The sequence below is a fragment of the Onychostoma macrolepis genome, chromosome 15, assembly GCF_012432095.1.
Source record: "Onychostoma macrolepis isolate SWU-2019 chromosome 15, ASM1243209v1, whole genome shotgun sequence".
NCBI lineage: Eukaryota > Metazoa > Chordata > Actinopteri > Cypriniformes > Cyprinidae > Onychostoma > Onychostoma macrolepis.
In genome coordinates, this window is record NC_081169.1 from 15,816,818 (window position 1) to 15,834,511 (window position 17,694).

A 17,694-nucleotide genomic window follows, 5' to 3' on the forward strand; every position below is an offset into this window, starting at 1 on the left:
GGCGGGACCTAGTGGGCTGCGCCCTGTATGCCACACGGTCTGCTACTGCACATGAAACGCGGTATTTAGCTCAAATACTCACGAACATTTTTAAAGTGAACATATTATTATCATATCAGCATTATACAAGTGTATTGCTGGAAACTACTTAGGCATAAAGTTTGTGAACCCTTAAGAAATGTCTGCATATAAATTTCACATCAGCCTGAAGAAATTTGCCCCATTCATTTTCAAACACCGCTTCAATTCAGCGATGTTGTCAGGCTTCCCTGCATAAACTTCTTCGTTCAAGTTCTTCCATAACATTTTTGTTGGGTTAAGGTCGGGTTTCAAAATTCGAAAATTTTGCTATTTCAAAACAATAAAAAAAATCTTCTGCTTCAAGACTTGTGTGTTTAGGGTTGAATTATTGCTGCCGGATTTTCTGTTGTGCTTCAGTTTCAGGATTTATACATATTGGCCAACATTTTGCTTGATTGGATATTTTATGTACATGCTTATTTCACCTATTTTCATATTTCGATGACCTAACCCTTAAGGTTAATTTAAAAAATAAAATAAAATAAAAAATCAATAATTTAATTGATAACACTTTTAAATGTAATCTTTAGCAAATCTCAAAGTGAATATCATTTTTGTACTGTATAGTATATTTATATTGTATTGTATTGTATATATTATATTGTGAATTTGAGTAATTTTAGTTTTATTTTTGTATTTATTAAAAAACGTATATAATATCGATATTAATATTTGTAATATTTATATTAAGATATTTGATTCCATGTGTATATGAATAATTAGCATATATTGGTCATTAATAATGACAACAACAAGACAGAAATTCTCATTTAAACCAAAATGTTGGTGTTATATTTTTTCAGAAGGGCTGTTCTATAAATTAATAAAACTAATAAAATGATCATTTAACTGGTAAGATCTGATCACTATGCTGGTAAAATGTATGCACTAATACAGAGAAAGCAAAGGGGTTCACAAACTTTCTAGTGTCAGTGTACAGTATATACAATATTGATTGTTTTCTCATGATAATACATTTAGTTACTGCTGTTTGGCTGAGAGACATGGGGAGGTGTCTCCTGAAGTATATGACGTATATTTTCTGACATGCAATCTAAGCGCATGAGCAGTAGTTTGACCTGATATTTATTCAGGCGACGGAGCCTGAAGTCTTAATAAGTGCTTTCTATATTTATCAACGGTCATTATAAATGCTATTGTTCTTGATAATGAGGCTTTTAGTTGGCTTTTTAAATAGTTTCTAAATTGACTTTATTTGAACTGTCTACCATTAGTGGATGAAAAACAGATTCGGAGAGCCTGTAATCTGATCATCCATCCAATGATCTACTGCTGAGAACTAATTACGAGACAAACCAAGGAATATGTATTTGAAAATAGGCTGAAGATTTCCTGTGGGACTAAAGTCGAGAATCAATTTGACATGGTTTATTCCCTCACATAACCCACCAAGTCAAATCCCTTTTGAGATGCTCATTTTTAGTTTCAGAGCTCAGTTTGACGTAAGGGCCGTATTTCGTCAAAGTAATAGGTTGCTGGCTGTAGTTTGTGAGTATGATGTTGACAGCTGTGCTCTGGAGACCTCGGGTAATGTTTGCACACCTGGAGGAGAGTGTGCTCTGCTGACAAAAAACAAGAGATGCAAATTCATTTGTTCACATTTTACATAACTTTATGTATCAAAGTAAAATTGTTTATGAGATCTATTTCAAGTTACCAAAGTTTTACCAATTAGTTTGGTTTGTATTCCTGAAATGCATTCTTCATTCCATAGTATAAACTAGAATAGAATAGAATAGAATATTTACTTCTGGATCATTTTGTTTGATAAATTAGTGGAAAATAATAAAATGATCATTTAACTGGGTTCTCTTTATTTAGTTAATGAAGATCTGACCACTATGATGGTAACATTTATGCAGTAATACAGAGAAAGTGTAGTGTAGAATAGAATAAAATAGAACAGAACAGAACAGAACAGAACAGAATAGAATAGAATAGAATAGAATAGAATAGAATAGAATAGAATACTTAAAAATGTATCAATGAAACTGCATTATATAGCACAATATCAAACCAAAGGCATTATTTAATGAAAGCACAAATATGTTTTCATATAACAGTTTACAAAAAGACGTTACAGTTTGAATAGAGTTAAATAGGAAGACTTGTATTTGTATTTTGTCCAGAAGCGACGAAGTTAAAACGGCTTAATGGTGTATTTATTTCTTACAAACACATATCTTTTTGCTTCACAAGAAGTTAAATGATTGATTGGAGTTGTGTTTTGAATTATTGTGATGTTTTTATCAGCTGTTTGGACTTCTGACGGCAACAAGAGGATCCACTTTTGAGCAAGTGATGTAATGCTAAAATCCTCTAAATCTGTTTGGATAAAGAAACAAACTCATCTACTTTTTGAGTAAACTATTCCTTTAAGTGTGGCTAAAGTCCCATTCTGGGTTTGGAGTGTAAGTGCCAAGTTCCCATTTTATAAACATAACATCAATTGGGTTTAACATATACAGAAATAAATACCTATAATTGTGGTATTCACAAAATAAAGAATTGGTAACACTTTATTTCGATAGTCCACTTTAGACATTCTACTAACAGTATGTAACTTTGCAACTACATCAACTAGCAGTCATTAGAGTATTAGTAGACTGTCTGCTTAATAACTTCTAACACTTTATTTTGATGGGTCCACAACATACTGACTATGAGAAACTTTGCAAATATGTCAACTTATTCTTAAGAGTTAGTAGACGTAGTTGCAAATTAATGACAATTAGCTGACATGTAGTTGACATGTAGTTACAAAGTTACTTATAGTTAGTTTAATGTCTAAAGTGGACAAATGTTTTTTTAATTACTTCTACTAATAAATAATGTTGTAAAATGCCATATGAACATGTTTAAAGACAAGATGAATACAAAATTTAGACAAGCATATGGTGCCTACATGTCTCTCTTTTCAGTCCATTAAAGGTGGATCATGTTAGACATGCTCTGCCTACCACAATATGTTCTGCCTACCATTCACATGTCTAGGAGAAAAAAAGCACTGAAGAGTTCAAGTCCTGTCCGGCTTGTTAGTCCTTTTTATCCACATAATAGCTGCTATTTTGTTACCTTAAGTTGTAACTTACAATAGACAATCAGTTGTGATTTTACTGATGATAACCCACCAGAATGATTAATATCTGTGAATCCCATATCATTGTCTTGCTTTCTTGAAGTAGTGGAAAGAACCATGCTTTTCCTTCAATGACAGGAAGGAAGTAGGAAAGAAGTCATTCTTTCCATTCTGGACCCTGGGGAATATTTTTTGGAGTTGTCTGCTTGAATGAGAGGGGCTATTGTCTGTTAAACACAAGGGTGGTGGCTGTGAACGTCTGAGGAGTGAAGGGGCTCAAGGACAGGGAGCAGAAGACATTTAGGGTCCTATATGTGCGCAAAAGAGTCTTCACAAAAACAGGGTTTGTTTCAAGGAGACACTGACATCAACGGTCTTGATCATGGAGTAAGGATGTTTCTGTGGTGATGGGAAGATATACAGTGCCTATAGAAAGTCTTCATACCCCTTCATTTTTTTCATATTTTGTTATGTTGCGTTATTATGTTAAACTGCTTTAAATTACTTTTCTCCATATAAATCTACACCCCATTCACCATAATGACAAAGCAAAATCCGGATTTATCACAACTTTGCAAATTTATTAAAAAGGAAATCCTGAAAAAATGACATTGCACAAGTCTTCATACCCTTAACTCAAAACTTAGTTAAAGCACTTTGGCAATAATTACAGCCTCAGGTTTTTTTTGGGGGGGGGTATGATGCAACAAGCTTTGCACATCTGCATTTGTTTTTTGTTTTTTTTGTCATTCTTCTCTTTAGATCATCTCAAGCTCTGTCAGGTTGGCTGGGGACCATCGGTGGACAGCCATTTATAGGTTTCTCCAAAGATGTCTGATTGGTTACAAGTCACTCGAGGACGTTCATAGAGTCGTCCCTAAGCCACTCCTGCATTGTCTTGGCTGTGTGCTTAGGGTGATTGTTGTGTTGGAAGGTGAACTTTCAGCCCAGTCTGAGGTTCTGAGCACTCTGAACCAGGTTTTCATTAAGGATATCTCTGTATTTATCTGCATTCAGCTTTCCGTCTTCTCTGATCACTTCCCCAGTCCCTGCCGCTGAATGACCACCATGCTTCACTGTTGGGATAGTATTATGCAGGTGATAAGCGGTGTTTGGTTTCCCTCAGACATGAATAAGGAATTGAGGTTCATCAGACCAGAGAATCTTTTTTTTTTTCATAGTCTGAGAGTTATTTGGGTGTATTTTTGTAAATTCCAATCATGGTTTCATGTATCTTCACTGAGGAGAAGCTTGAGTTTGGTCACTTTGCCATCAAGCCCAGATTGGTGGAGTGTCGCAGTGATGTTTGTCCTTCTGTAAGTTTCTCCCATCTCCATATAAGATCAAGGAGCTCAACCAGAGTGACCATCAATGTCTTGATTACCTCTCTAACCAAGACCCTTCTCCTTTGATTGCTCAGTTTGGCCAAGAGGCTAGATCTACAATAGTAGATTGGTCTCATTCACCATTCCTGGCTGGTGGAACGATCTTCCCACCTCTATCCGGAATGCTGGATCCCTGTCAATCTTCAAGCAACAACTGAAAACTCATCTCTTTCGACAGCACTTGACTTCATCCTAAACTTAAAAAAAAATAAAATAAAAATAAAAAATTATCTTTACTTATTCCTTCCTTTGGTAGTTTGTATTTATTTGAACAATGCCTGAGACTTGGTGTTGCAAGCACTTCGTATGTCTGATTGCCTCTTCAAGATTAATCGCTCTATGTATTCCCCAATTGTAAGTCGCTTTGGATAAAAGCGTCTGCTAAATGACTAAATGTAAATGTAAATGTAAATGTAAATGTATCTAGAGTCCTGATTGTTTCAAACTTCATCCATTAAGGATTATGGAGGCCAAATGCTCCTGTGAACCTTCAACACAATCCTGTCTCTCAGCTCTGCAGGCCATTCCTTTGACCTCATGGCTTAGTTTTTACTCTGACATCCATTTCAGCTGTTAAACTTTATATAGACAGGTGTGTGTGTGTGTTTCCAAATCATGTCCAATCAACTGAATTTGCCACAGGTTAACTCCGGTCAGAGTGTAGAAACATCTTAAAGACGATCCAGTGAAACTGGAATGCTCCTGATCTAAATTTCAAGTGTCAAAGCAAAGGGTATGAAAGGGGTCATTTTTTCAGTGTTTCCTTTTTAATAAATTTGCAAAGTTGTGATAAATCCGGTTTATGCTTTGTCATTATGGTGAGTGGGGTGTAGATTTATGTGGGGGGAAAAAAGTAATTAAAGCAGTTTAGCATAAGAACGCAATATAACAAAATGTGAAAAAATGTAGGGGTATGAAGACTTTCTATAGGCACTGTAAATAAATTTGACCTGGTCCTTTGGGAATACATATATGTATAACTCATCTACTCATTCCAATGATTTATACATTTTTTATAATATATGTATATATATATATATATTTGGTAGCAGAACATGGTGGCCTGAAATATATGTTAGCCTTTGCGGTGTAATGGTGTGTCAAGGCAGGAAGGCGCTGGAGACAACAGGAGATTTTCGTAAGAGGTAACATTTAATAGAAAACTCAGGAGATCTGAAAATACACACTTTGATGTAGACTGCATCGAAACTGAATGCTTATAAAGAACAGAAAAACAAAGGAGTAAACGAGATGATTAATCCAAAACAGGTGGGGATAATAAACGATGATTAACTAATGACAAGAACTGGAACAAAACCAAATAAGGGCAAACATGAAAACTAGAAGGGCAAACATGCAGCTTGAATATGCATATCTCAGAATCTTTATAGCACAACTATGCTGCATTTCCTTTGTTAGGGGTATGAATCTGATACAGAAAGATCACGCCCTGGTAAAAATTATATCGCTGGGAAGGCAAATTTTCACAGACCAAGACTATAAGCCCAAGGGACTGTCCAATTGAACATATCAATATTTTCTCTACCCCTTTCATTCTCCCTTCCTATCTTTCTTTCTTTTTAAGCTCGCTCAAGTGTTGAACTTGGCTGGAGCTCGTGGGTTGCTGTGGTATGTGAGGTCGTAGCCTAGGTTGTGACCAGACAACACACCAGTGGTTTCTTCTGTTGAGAGTTTGTGTTTTCCCATATAGCTTCTGGATTACTGCATCATCCGTCTGTCTCTAACTGAGGGACTATTAATATACTCCTCATATTGCTTTTGATAAACTTCCTGAGTCAACACAGCACCAGCTGCAATTTAACCCTGTTATATGGTTCGAAATCTGGGTACGATCATTATGTTTGGGGTCAGTTGACCATAACTGAATTCGATAAAATTAATAAAAATCACATACATGAAAAACAGAAACATCTGTTGTAAGGTAAGACTTTATGTTGATAGAGTATCTTCAACAACAGACATTCTTCTTACTATAAGTTTTTTCAAAAACATTTCAAGTTATACTAATTCTAACTTAACAGTCTATTAATACTCTGCTGAGAGTTATATGACGTTTAGTTAGTTGTTATGTAGTTGCAAACTTACTATTAATGTCTAAAATGAACTATTAAAATTAAGGGTAATCTGTTAAAACAGCAAACCTTTAACATTAATACTCACACATTACAAAAAAAATAAATATGAGAACACATGATTTTTAAAACGGTACTTAACTTTTTAAAACGTTTTCTATAAACTGAGTATGATGAACAGTATCAACCATTTTTAAAACATTTGACATTTTAAACAGAAGTGTGAAAAAGCACCTCTTCTGTGAGTTTTGCTGTAGTTTAAACTAGTGCTACTTATCAGTTTATTCAGGATCAGTTTGCTGGAAGTGGCTCAAGTTTCGATTTCCAGCAAAATAGTCCTGTATAAACTGATAAAATATACTGTATGCCTTCAGTGTAGTGTAAGTTTCTTCTGATAAACAAAATATGTCAAAAATGTTATTTTGGGTCTGTGTAGTTGCCTTTAATTTTGAAACATGCAGATCAAATTGACCAACAAGCTTTCTAATTGTAATAGAAATTTTGTAAGTATTCCACAACACATTGTGCTGACAATTTGTAGCAATGTTCATAAATGAGAAAACGTCATACATTTAACAACATACTAGGTATAAGGTTGTATAACAAGTCTAAGACAAGTCGTTATTTAGGGAAGTTTAAGAAAAAGCTTAACTAAATTAAGTAAACCTCACTAAAACTGAGACTTACCAAATTAACTCTGTTGAGGTTCTTCCAGCTGATTGCTAACTAACAATGACACATGGTAGCATCAATATTTATTAGTCAACAAGCTAAGCAAGCTAAGCTTTCCATAACGGTATAGCCACGGGAAAAAAAAACACCTCCAACATGACATAACTACTTCTAAATCTTCAAGATAACTGAACACAAAACACTAACAAATGTTTCCCTTTACTTAAAAATACATAAATACATTCAACATTTACTTTCCCAATCCAGCCCCATGCAAAGCATGCAGGGAACTAGAAATCCACTGTTCAGTTTCACTTGATTTATGTATTCTCAACAGAAAAGGATTACGTGGACTGCATGAAATGTCATTGATTGTGAAAAAATGTGTAGCATGTGCTAAGAAAGCACATTAAAAATATTTCCACGTTGTTGTTTGAACAGAATCCAACGGCTGTCGTCACATATGAGGAAATACATGTTTTATTAAGAAATGGGTCAGTGAAACAATAGAATAGCCTTCAACAAAATCAAGTATTTTGTTTGCCTCATGAGAGAAGATTTCCTTTAATGTTCAAGCAAGGAGCAGACAGGAGCACTTGAGGACTGTCACTGAGTTTAATGGTGTGGAAGTGACCCGTAGGAATGGAAAACATAGATATGTTTTGCTTTATGGTCAAGAAGAAGGAAATCTGTCAAAGGAAATCTATTCTCCAGGGCTTTGTTACTTCCAAATGGGGGCCTCAGATCAGTATAGTTTGTTTATTTTCCCAAGAGGCCCTCAGCTGAGAATGTCTGTTTGGCCTCAGATGAAGGTTAAAAAGTGTTCGACCTAACGGCCCTGACAAATGCTCAGCAAAGCAGGAGTTTTGCGTTCCAACACGTCACATTGTTTGTGTGTTTGCATGTGTCTAAGTGTGTGTGTGTGTGTGTTTCTGTGTGACTTTTGCCCTTTAAATATTAATAGAGGCATTCATAAATGCAATACTAGCTAATTTGGCTATTCTTTCTCTATTGGCATTCTCTTTTGTTCTATAAGCCATCAATCAGTTAAATATTTTCTTCAAGCTTGACTGACAAAAATGGAAATCATCATTTTGTTTATTTGTCCAGCTCAAATGAGCAGACAAGATAATTATTTCCTTTGAAATTTAAAATAAATATTTTCTCAGCAAGTCCACTACATGACAGAACAGATACTGTGATGATTGAGCTGGAAAATGTCTTAAATAATAACTTAGAAAGACCGGGGGCCTGTACCATGATGGTGGCTGAACAAATTCAGAGTTACAGGATTAGTTTTGAGTTGACAAAACCTAACCGATGCAATCATTGGTACCATGAAGCAGCTCATCAACTTTCTCTGTCAACTCGGGCTTTGATCCTTAAGCTATGATTACTCCACGGGCTCGTGCACATAAAAGAGTGACGTCGGCACCGAACAACCAATCGCGTTCAATATGGATAGAGCTGGAGCTGTCTATTTTTCTGCGGAGGAGCAAGAAGTAATTATTCAAAAGTATGAGGAATATACACATGTGTTTCAAGCACGCAGTAATACTGTCTCTGCTGCCAAAGCAAGAGAAGAGTGTTGGAAAAAAGATCGCTGATTGCGTTAATGCGTAAGTTAAACAAATATACGTTCAATATTAATTAAAAATGATGTGCATGATGTATGTGTGTGCGCGCGTGTATATGATGCCTTTACAATAAGGTTGTATCTGTTTAGAGAACGTAATGCATTAGCTAACATGAATTAACAATGAACGATAGTTTTTCAGCATTTATTAATCTAATGTTAATTCCGTTAGTTGTTCAAGTTACTCCTGTTACTTCACTGTGCATTAGACGTAATGTTAACCGTTAGTTTTATTTTAAAAATGTATTAATGCTTAAATTAAAATGTATATACGTATACTGTATGTATAAACGTATTTGTATATAAAAATGTGACTGTATATTAGGCCTGTGTCATATACATTAATAGGCTATTCATTGATTTTTAGATGCAACCCCAACTACAAACGTTCTTGGCAGCAGATAAAGACAAAATATAAAAATATAATTCAAAGTGGTGAGTATTTACCATAACCTTTTATTATTTTCGTGAACATTTTCACAAAAACTCTTTTGCAGCAAACAGAAAAAAGTGTGACATTCGGAAAACTAATACACTGTGGCAGAGGAGCTGGCTCTGAGTAGCAATAAGGGGCGGCCGATTATGGATGGTATTACAGGTGCTGTACAATCTGACCCTGGTGCTGGCTCCTCTAAGCAAGTGACACTGGGTATGTGTGCAATGCATTACTACCTTTTAAAAGTTTTACATGTGGCTGACTGTGTGTTCTGCAGTAGAGGGAAATACAGTGTCCCTGTTGAAACCGGCACACTTTCACACAGTCTCCCACACAGAGGTGAGCTTGCAGCAGACAGAACACTATCTCTCTGTGTGGCACGTGCAGCATAAGATACCATGGCGACAAACAACGATTAAAGCCGAGCTACCTTCATAGTACCTAAAACCCAGAGTTGGCGCAAACTAAACTGAAACTTACCTGGCTAGCCAGCTAATCCGGCTTCATGGTACAGGCCCCAGGGCTAGTTGTCACGCAATTTACTCCAGTAAATATTTCTCAGTGTATGTTTTTGACAGTCATTTTCTGTGCATAATCCTTAGCTACAAAAGACTATTGAACATTTTCTACCATTTTGTCTGTCACAAAACAGACTATTACTGGATTTTCAGCTGATTTTAAACAGTGAAACGATTATTTATAACATAAGTATTTTTAGTCTTTAAGAAACAACTTTGTGTAACTGGACTTTTAATTTAAACCTTTGTGGGCCTATGTTTTGTGAATCAAAACTGTAAAAACATTTCAAATGGAAACAAAGTGCATATTGTAGAACATGTCCAGTATTCTAAGGACAAAAGCCTAATGTCTGAACCAACCAACCAACAAATAAATAAATAAATTACGGCAGTGATTCAATCAGGCATGCCAATACAGCTGTTCGAAATTTAAAATAGCATAGATAAGGATTTATTTGTTTGAACTGCTAATCACGAATGATTTAATTTTCCCCAGCCTCTAAATCTCCACAAAAAAAAGACGACATTATCTGTAATATAATCAATGCATGCACAATAAAATGACCAAGAGAAGGTGGAAATGCGCATGTCTGCGCAGCTCGAGCGCCGGGTTGATCCACTTCAAGCGCGTGTTGTAAAGCGGAAACAACGGACTGAAACAGAACATGATGCTTTCGATTCTAACCCATTAATAATCCAAACAAAAACGCGAGTTTGTCGTCGTCTTGGAGCTTCACAAAATAACGGGGACGCTTGAATTACACCGTGTATAATGAACCTCTACGTGGGATACATCTTTACACAACCAGCCAACGCCAGCCGTTTTCGATTTTCAAACGTAAACATCCGCCGAGCAGTTGCCGTCCATGTGTGAGCAGCAACTTCACTATGCGACCCATGTTTAGGATGAGTGTTTCGGTCCAAAACAGAGGACATGCCATTCCCAGCTAATGGTCGGTTATAATACGACTTCAGTTGATTTTATTTTAACACCAAGTGGTTTGCAAAGACGTCAGCGTTATTAAAGGTGCGAATGGGTTAGCACGCGAGCTAACTTGGCTACGACAGCTGTTTGTTTGTGTAACTACAGACTCAACTATGTCGTTTGACAGCACAAATAATACGACAGATAATATATAGTCCATTTCAGCAAACAAAGGCGACAGTTTCACAAGCGGACATCCTTATTATGGGTCTATTGCACTTTGTTTTTAGTTCAATTGGAAAATGCATAGAAGTCATTTGCCTCCTCCTGGATTTAAATTTTGTGATTGTCAGCTCAATAATTCAGCTGTTGGTGGCAGTGATCTCCTTTATCAATAGTCTGCCCATGCTACTCACAACTTCATTGTCAGAGTGCTGGAATCTCGCTCTGCTTTGCATCATCACCATGAGGGACGGAGTGACCGTCGTGACCCATAACATGGTCGGAGGCTGGATGCAGCTGCTGGGAGGCATCCTGGAAAGCTTCAAGATGATCGGATACCTGTCTTCGCATGTATTGCTCCGCACCAAAGAGCTTCTCCACCGTGGACTGTTGTCGGGACACGGTTTGCTGCGACAGGCCTGGGAAGGCTGTGGAATTGTGTTCAGCTTGCTGCTGTATTTCATCAACACGATCATCAACTTGCTGCTCATAGGCACGCAGAATTTATACTCTGTGGTGGTCAGCACGGTGGAAGCGGTGTCCTGCCCTTTGCAGAAAGCACTTGAGCTGACTTTGACGGTGCTTACGTTTCTTTACAGCAGTCTTGTCGGCACCTCCATCCTGCTGTGGACGCCATGCAGACTGGCGATGGAGTTCCTGGGATCCGTGTGCCATGTATTTGTGAGCATTTTCCTGCTCAACTCTTACGGGCTGCTGCTCACGTTGATCATAATTGCGAGTGCCACCGTATATCTAAACCCCGCGCTCCCACGACTTGTAATCAACTACATCAACGCTGTTCCCATCCTACGGCGTCTCCGGAGGGCTCTACACCGCCTCTGTGTGCTCGAGAGGAACGTGTGGCAGCGATTGGCCTGGCATCGCAGCCAGATAATGGTTCCTGCGAGGATGGAAGTGGCAGAGAGGGATGTTAGACAGCCTGATCCCAACCCTGAGCCTCAAGTTGACCTAAATGTGCCGGAAATCGTGCCTGAGGACGCCAACCAAGTGGACGACCCTATAAACCTGCCGCTTCCCAGTTCCAGCACTCACAGGCCACTCCGGAAGTTTCCTTCGGAGGACAGTTGCAAAGGCCCTCCAGCTGACAACCTGCTGACTCTTCTGCAGGAGCAAGAAGAGAGGAAGAAGTGCGTGATCTGTCAGGACAGCACCAAGACTGTCGTGCTCCTGCCGTGCCGTCACTTGTGCTTGTGTAGAGACTGCACCGACATTTTGCTCAGCCAGCCTATCTACCAACAAAACTGCCCCCTGTGCCGCCACATGATCCTTCAGACCATGGACGTGTATCTCTGAGGGAAGCGTTTACGGATGTGTTTCTGTCATCCTCAGGTTTTTTGAGCAGCACTGTTCTTGAAATGTGGGAAACCACTTGTTCCTTTTTCATAGATGTTCATTCCATTACTGTTGCTTGTATATAGATTTAAATCACAACCTTTTATAAATTGTGATTGTGAGGCTGATGACTCCGCTTTCTTATGATTTTATATTCATTGTAACTTTTTTCATCAGCTTGTAGAAGATAGAACACTATTTTTCTCATACAGCAATATCACATGAATGTAAGCTTTGTATTAAAAACATAAAAAATGGGGTGTTAATTGTGAAGATCAAAGATTTATAATTGTCAAGTGTTTATGGGGAACATTTGTATGCTACAATACTAACGTTGGGCCTTATAGTATGAATTTATTGTCTACTTGATTTTCTTGCCTGACTGTAAAAGTGATCAAAGGTTTTGTGGGAACTTTTGAAACCTCACAATAATCAAAAGTAATTCACATGACTTCAGTCCAGCAATTGGTGTTTTGTGAAGTGTAAAGCTGTGAGACGTTTTTAATTCCATTCCAAAAGTGTCTTTCTCCAGTGAAAAAGTCAACTCGTCTGAATCAGGAGAGAAATGGCACAGATTAAGAAATGTTTACAAGCAAAAACATTTCTAAACAAATATGTCGGTGTATTTTGATGCAAGAGGACATGGGATGGACTTTTTCACTGGAGGAAGTGTTAATATAGCCAGAAATGCTAGTTTAAAGTTCAAATGTTTCTTACAAACATGCAGCTTTTCAATGTTAATTGATGGATTGAAGTCTTGTCGATTGCTTGTGGGTTATTGTGATGTTTATGAGGAATATTTGTATACTACAACTAATGTTCGGCCTTAGTATGATTTGTTGTCTGCTTAATTTTTTGCCTGACTGTAAAGGTGATCAAAGGTTTCATGGGAGCATCTACAACATCGTATTTTTTTGTGAAAAATTTGTCTTGCTTTGCATACTTTTTAATCATTCCACCAAAGCCGTTTTGCACTATTTTTAAATGCAAGTGTCACTACGATATTTTCAGAAGCCATTCTACAATCTGATGATGTAGTCATGCTGTTTTTGTCATTTATTATTGAACAGCATTAAGGCTCGCTCACTGCTCAAGTGGTATTGATTAATGCATTTTCAAAATCGAAATTTTGTGCTTTTTTGTTTTGAGAGACGGTAATTCAATTCAGTTACCGGTAAAAACAGAGTGGCAGAAAGGCTTTTAGCTCAGCTTTGACCAGGGGATGATGTTAGAAATCACTATTTTGGAAAACATCTTATGCATTAGAGAAACAAGGTCGTACAGGCTTTTCTGGTTTATGTCAATTATTTTGGTTTTACATGATGTTTCAAAACCCATTCAGAAAGGCACAATGCGCAAGACAATCAGGTGCATTTAATAGAAAAAAAGCATTTGCAAGGTCCATGCAAGCTTAAAAATGACTCCCTAATTATTTCTGTCACTCTCAATTCAGCACAATGCAGCTGACAAGCACTAACCCATGGTTTATCATTGTAATTTTAAGGTTTTTAAACAAGCTGTGATTTCATTCCATATTAAGCCCCAAGCCTTTTGTATTCTCGTACCGCAGATGTTTGTTTTCTTTGAAGGTCTCCAGTGCTGATGTTTGTGGGTAGAACAGATGTCTGTCTCTCCAGAGGCCTGGATAATATCAAAACCACATTCACTGACTATCCAAATTAACAATAAACAGTATTTGACTGCGGTCGTATTGTCTTTGTCTTCAGCACAACTTGTAGTAGTTTCGTCATTGGACTAAAATGCAATTCATAACAATGTCTTTGATTGTGATAAATGACTTATGCCACTTCTATGCTGAGATCAGCACACAAACCGAGATTTCAAGGTGCTGATCGTGGGTGTGTGACCTTATGAACCAGAGAGTATAATGGAGGCCACTTCCTCCAGTTGTTAAATCATAGGAAGGGAGTTTCCCGAAGTCTGATCCAGGGTTATCATGCTTCACAATCAATCTAATAGAACTAGTGTTCAACTCAGCTACACTACTAATCAAACTTAGTTCTCTTATGTTCACCAAGGCTGCATTTATTTAATGAAAAACACAGTAAAAGCAATAATATTGTCAATCTTTCTACTAAGTTGATTTGCTGCTTAAGAACATATTTAAATAAAAAGCAATTATTTTAAATATTAATAATATTTCACAGTATTACTGTTTTTGCTTTCTTTTTGATTAATTAAATGCAGCATTTGTTAGCTTAAGAAACTTAATTCAATGAGATTTAAAACAAGAAATCCTTAAGTTATTTCAAACTTTTACCTTGAGTGTTGGTATATAGATTAAACTCAAAGATTTTAAGTGGTAGAGAAGTAGCTTTAAGTGGTTCATTTGATATAATGTGTGTGAAATGCAAGCTTTTTTCTATAAATATAAAAAGAGGCACATTCAGCACTGGACAGCTCCACATTCCAGCATTTTTAGCAAATAGAAATCTGAATCTCACATTGTTGTGCACTTAGAAACAGCATTCATATCTGCTATCTGTAACGGCATACTTTAGAACAATGCTTTAAAAATAACCTAAAGGAAGCTAAGGAAGTGATGCGCCATGATGGATTTACCAAATCAAATTTTAGTAAAGTGTCCTATTTTTTTAAAGAGGATTTCCTCGTTTATTTTGTTCCTTGAAATAAAACTAAGCACCACTTCATTGACTGTTATTCGCACAACACTGCAATGAGTCTTTAGGGTAAGATCTTTTATTAAATGTCTTTTTTTAAACCCAATCTTGTTAATCTAGAGATTATAGAGTATGGGAATTCAATTCTAAGCACGTGGGAAATTTTTTAAACGTGTTGTTGATTGATTTATTGATTTGAACCTGGCTACAAGTTAACCTTTGCTCCCTTATTTGTAAAGGTCTACACTCTGACTAACCCTCAAATAAATTACCATGTTGAGGAACATCAGCCCTTCAATTATTCACGACAAGTGGATAAACATGAAGAAAACGTGACAAATGGCATCATTCTCTTAAAAGGTTAGTTCACCCAAAAATAAAAATTCTGTCCTTATTTACTCAATTTAGGCTTTTATTAATGTTATTGATGTCTTAATGCTTTTATGACCTTTTTGTATCTTCTGCCTTTTGGTTACCTGTACTTTCAATGGAAGGACAGAAACCTTACAGACTTCATTAAAAATATCTCAATTTGTGTTACAAAGATTAACCAAAGTCTTATGAGTTTGGAACGACACGACGGTGAGTAAGTGATGACAGAATTTTCATTTTTGGGTAACTTTACGATGAACCTCACAAATCATCTTGAAATTCAATACTGTTGTAGCATTTAGAAAGAGCAAAAGCATGATACTGTACCCTCAACATTTCTATAAACTTCCTGAAAAACAAGCACTTGGGATCCTGATACTCACGCAGGGATGTAGTCTTCTAAGTAGAATAGACTCAGCTCAGTTCAGAGGGTCATCCAATTCACAGTGTATATATAAGTGTGTCTGGCCCCGGGCCCACTGAACCAATATGAGTTCATCTTACAAATAGGAAGTCCAGCTTCTGGGTCAATAGGAATGTTCCTGTCTCTGAGGATGAGAACTGGGAAAAACACCAGTTCCTCACACCCACACAAAAACATCCACTGCACAGGGGACTTCCATTACGCCTTCCATTATACATGAAATTCCACAAAGATTTGGCAATTACTAAGTAAATGGAGAGTAACGTGAAAACAAAAATGTGTGGAAGCAGCACATTTACAGTCCTGTTCAACATGTACATACTTATTATAGTAATTACAATAACTGGGTAATAAGTTATAACCCTAAACCTATGACCCACTATATTTTACCCAGTTCTTTCTTAGGTAAGTGATTTTGAACTAGACCAGCTAATTCTCGTTTCTGTATGCAATTATATTCATTAGTGTGGTTATGATGATGAAAGAACGCCCCCTGCTGTTATTAAACAAAATAGGCTACATAACCAAAAATATGAACTGGGAACATAATCTGTAATACAGGCGCGAGTCCTCCGAGGATAATGAAAGGACGCCCTCTGCTGATATTAATAAAAATGTAAACACAATTTGTTTCGTAATAAAAGCATTAGAGTTGCAAATGATTACACGTTCGGAATCTGTGGTGTTATTTAATATCAAAGATGTATCATTTAATGGTTAGTCATTATTCATTTGTGCGATTTAGGAGAGTTCACTGACTTAAACATTCAGTGGGACTCAGTTATTATTACTATTATTACTATTGTGACAGGAAAAAATACATCAAAATGGTCCTTTAAACACGTTTTTGCAAATAAATCTGGTCTGCGGTTCAGATTGCTTTTAGAATTGATGTATGTAGCAGAATCTGGACCTTTAGACACTGTTTTGATGTTTTATGTGCCTGTTAAACCAGCTCACTCAAAGCCCTGACATTAAGACCAATAAATAGTGTTGTGAATGGTAATGATAAAAATATTTGGGACTTCTGGACTTTGATTTAGACGCCCTTCTGAGCTTGTTTCTATCTGGTTGAAGTGCTCTGCTAACAGCTGTGAAGGGGGAAGGCCATGACCTCATGGAAATGAACTGCATAAGGGAGGATACAAATGTACCTCTCATTCTTCTCAATGTTACTGCGAAAACATTCCGCGGACGACTCTGCCAGGAGCCTGGGGAAAATTGGAACTACTTGTCTTGAAACAAAAACATGCAGAAGAGGAGGAGAAAGGATAGCGGGAATGAGAAAGAAAGAGAAAGTTACGTTTAGACAAGGGTCTGTTTCGTTTAAACGAAGTTCAGGCTTTGTCTGTAAAATGAGGCTTGTTAACTGCGTGGCTCAGCACACAGAGGCAACCAAACACAAATCATGGATTCTGGCTTTCTATAAATATACAGTTTGTTTTTTAAGGCTTAGTCATATTAGCGAAACTGGCAAAGAACCTCCATAATCAATACAAAAGTCAGACATCACTTCCAAAATAAACATCAACAAGGTGAATCCATGTGACCAATGAATCTGCGTGTGGAAAACGTTTGCCCTCACGGAAATTTCCAGTTTATAAAACTAGTTTGAATAATTTGTTCTTGAATAAGATACAGACTACACTTTTATTTCAGGATGCTTCTGCATCCGTTTTAAAGCTTGAAAGTCCTCCAGAAGAATGAACTGTACATCCTTCACAAATTTCCATTTGTGTTCCACAGAACAAACAAGAGTAAAAGCCCATTCACACCAGGATATAGTTTTAAAAACCATTCTAAATTTTAAAGAATAGCAGAGTCCATACCACAAC

General features: G+C 36.9%; 1 protein-coding gene across 1 annotated transcript; it reads left to right on the forward strand.

Annotated features, from left to right (window-relative positions):
- The first annotated feature begins 10,489 nt into the window (after nucleotides 1-10,489).
- rnf26 (ring finger protein 26) lies at nucleotides 10,490-14,126 on the forward strand. Its single transcript, XM_058745469.1, has one exon. The coding sequence runs from the start codon at nucleotides 11,111-11,113 to the stop codon at nucleotides 12,380-12,382; it is 1,272 nt and encodes a 423-aa protein (XP_058601452.1). The 5' UTR covers nucleotides 10,490-11,110; the 3' UTR covers nucleotides 12,383-14,126.
- The last annotated feature ends 3,568 nt before the right edge of the window (nucleotides 14,127-17,694 follow it).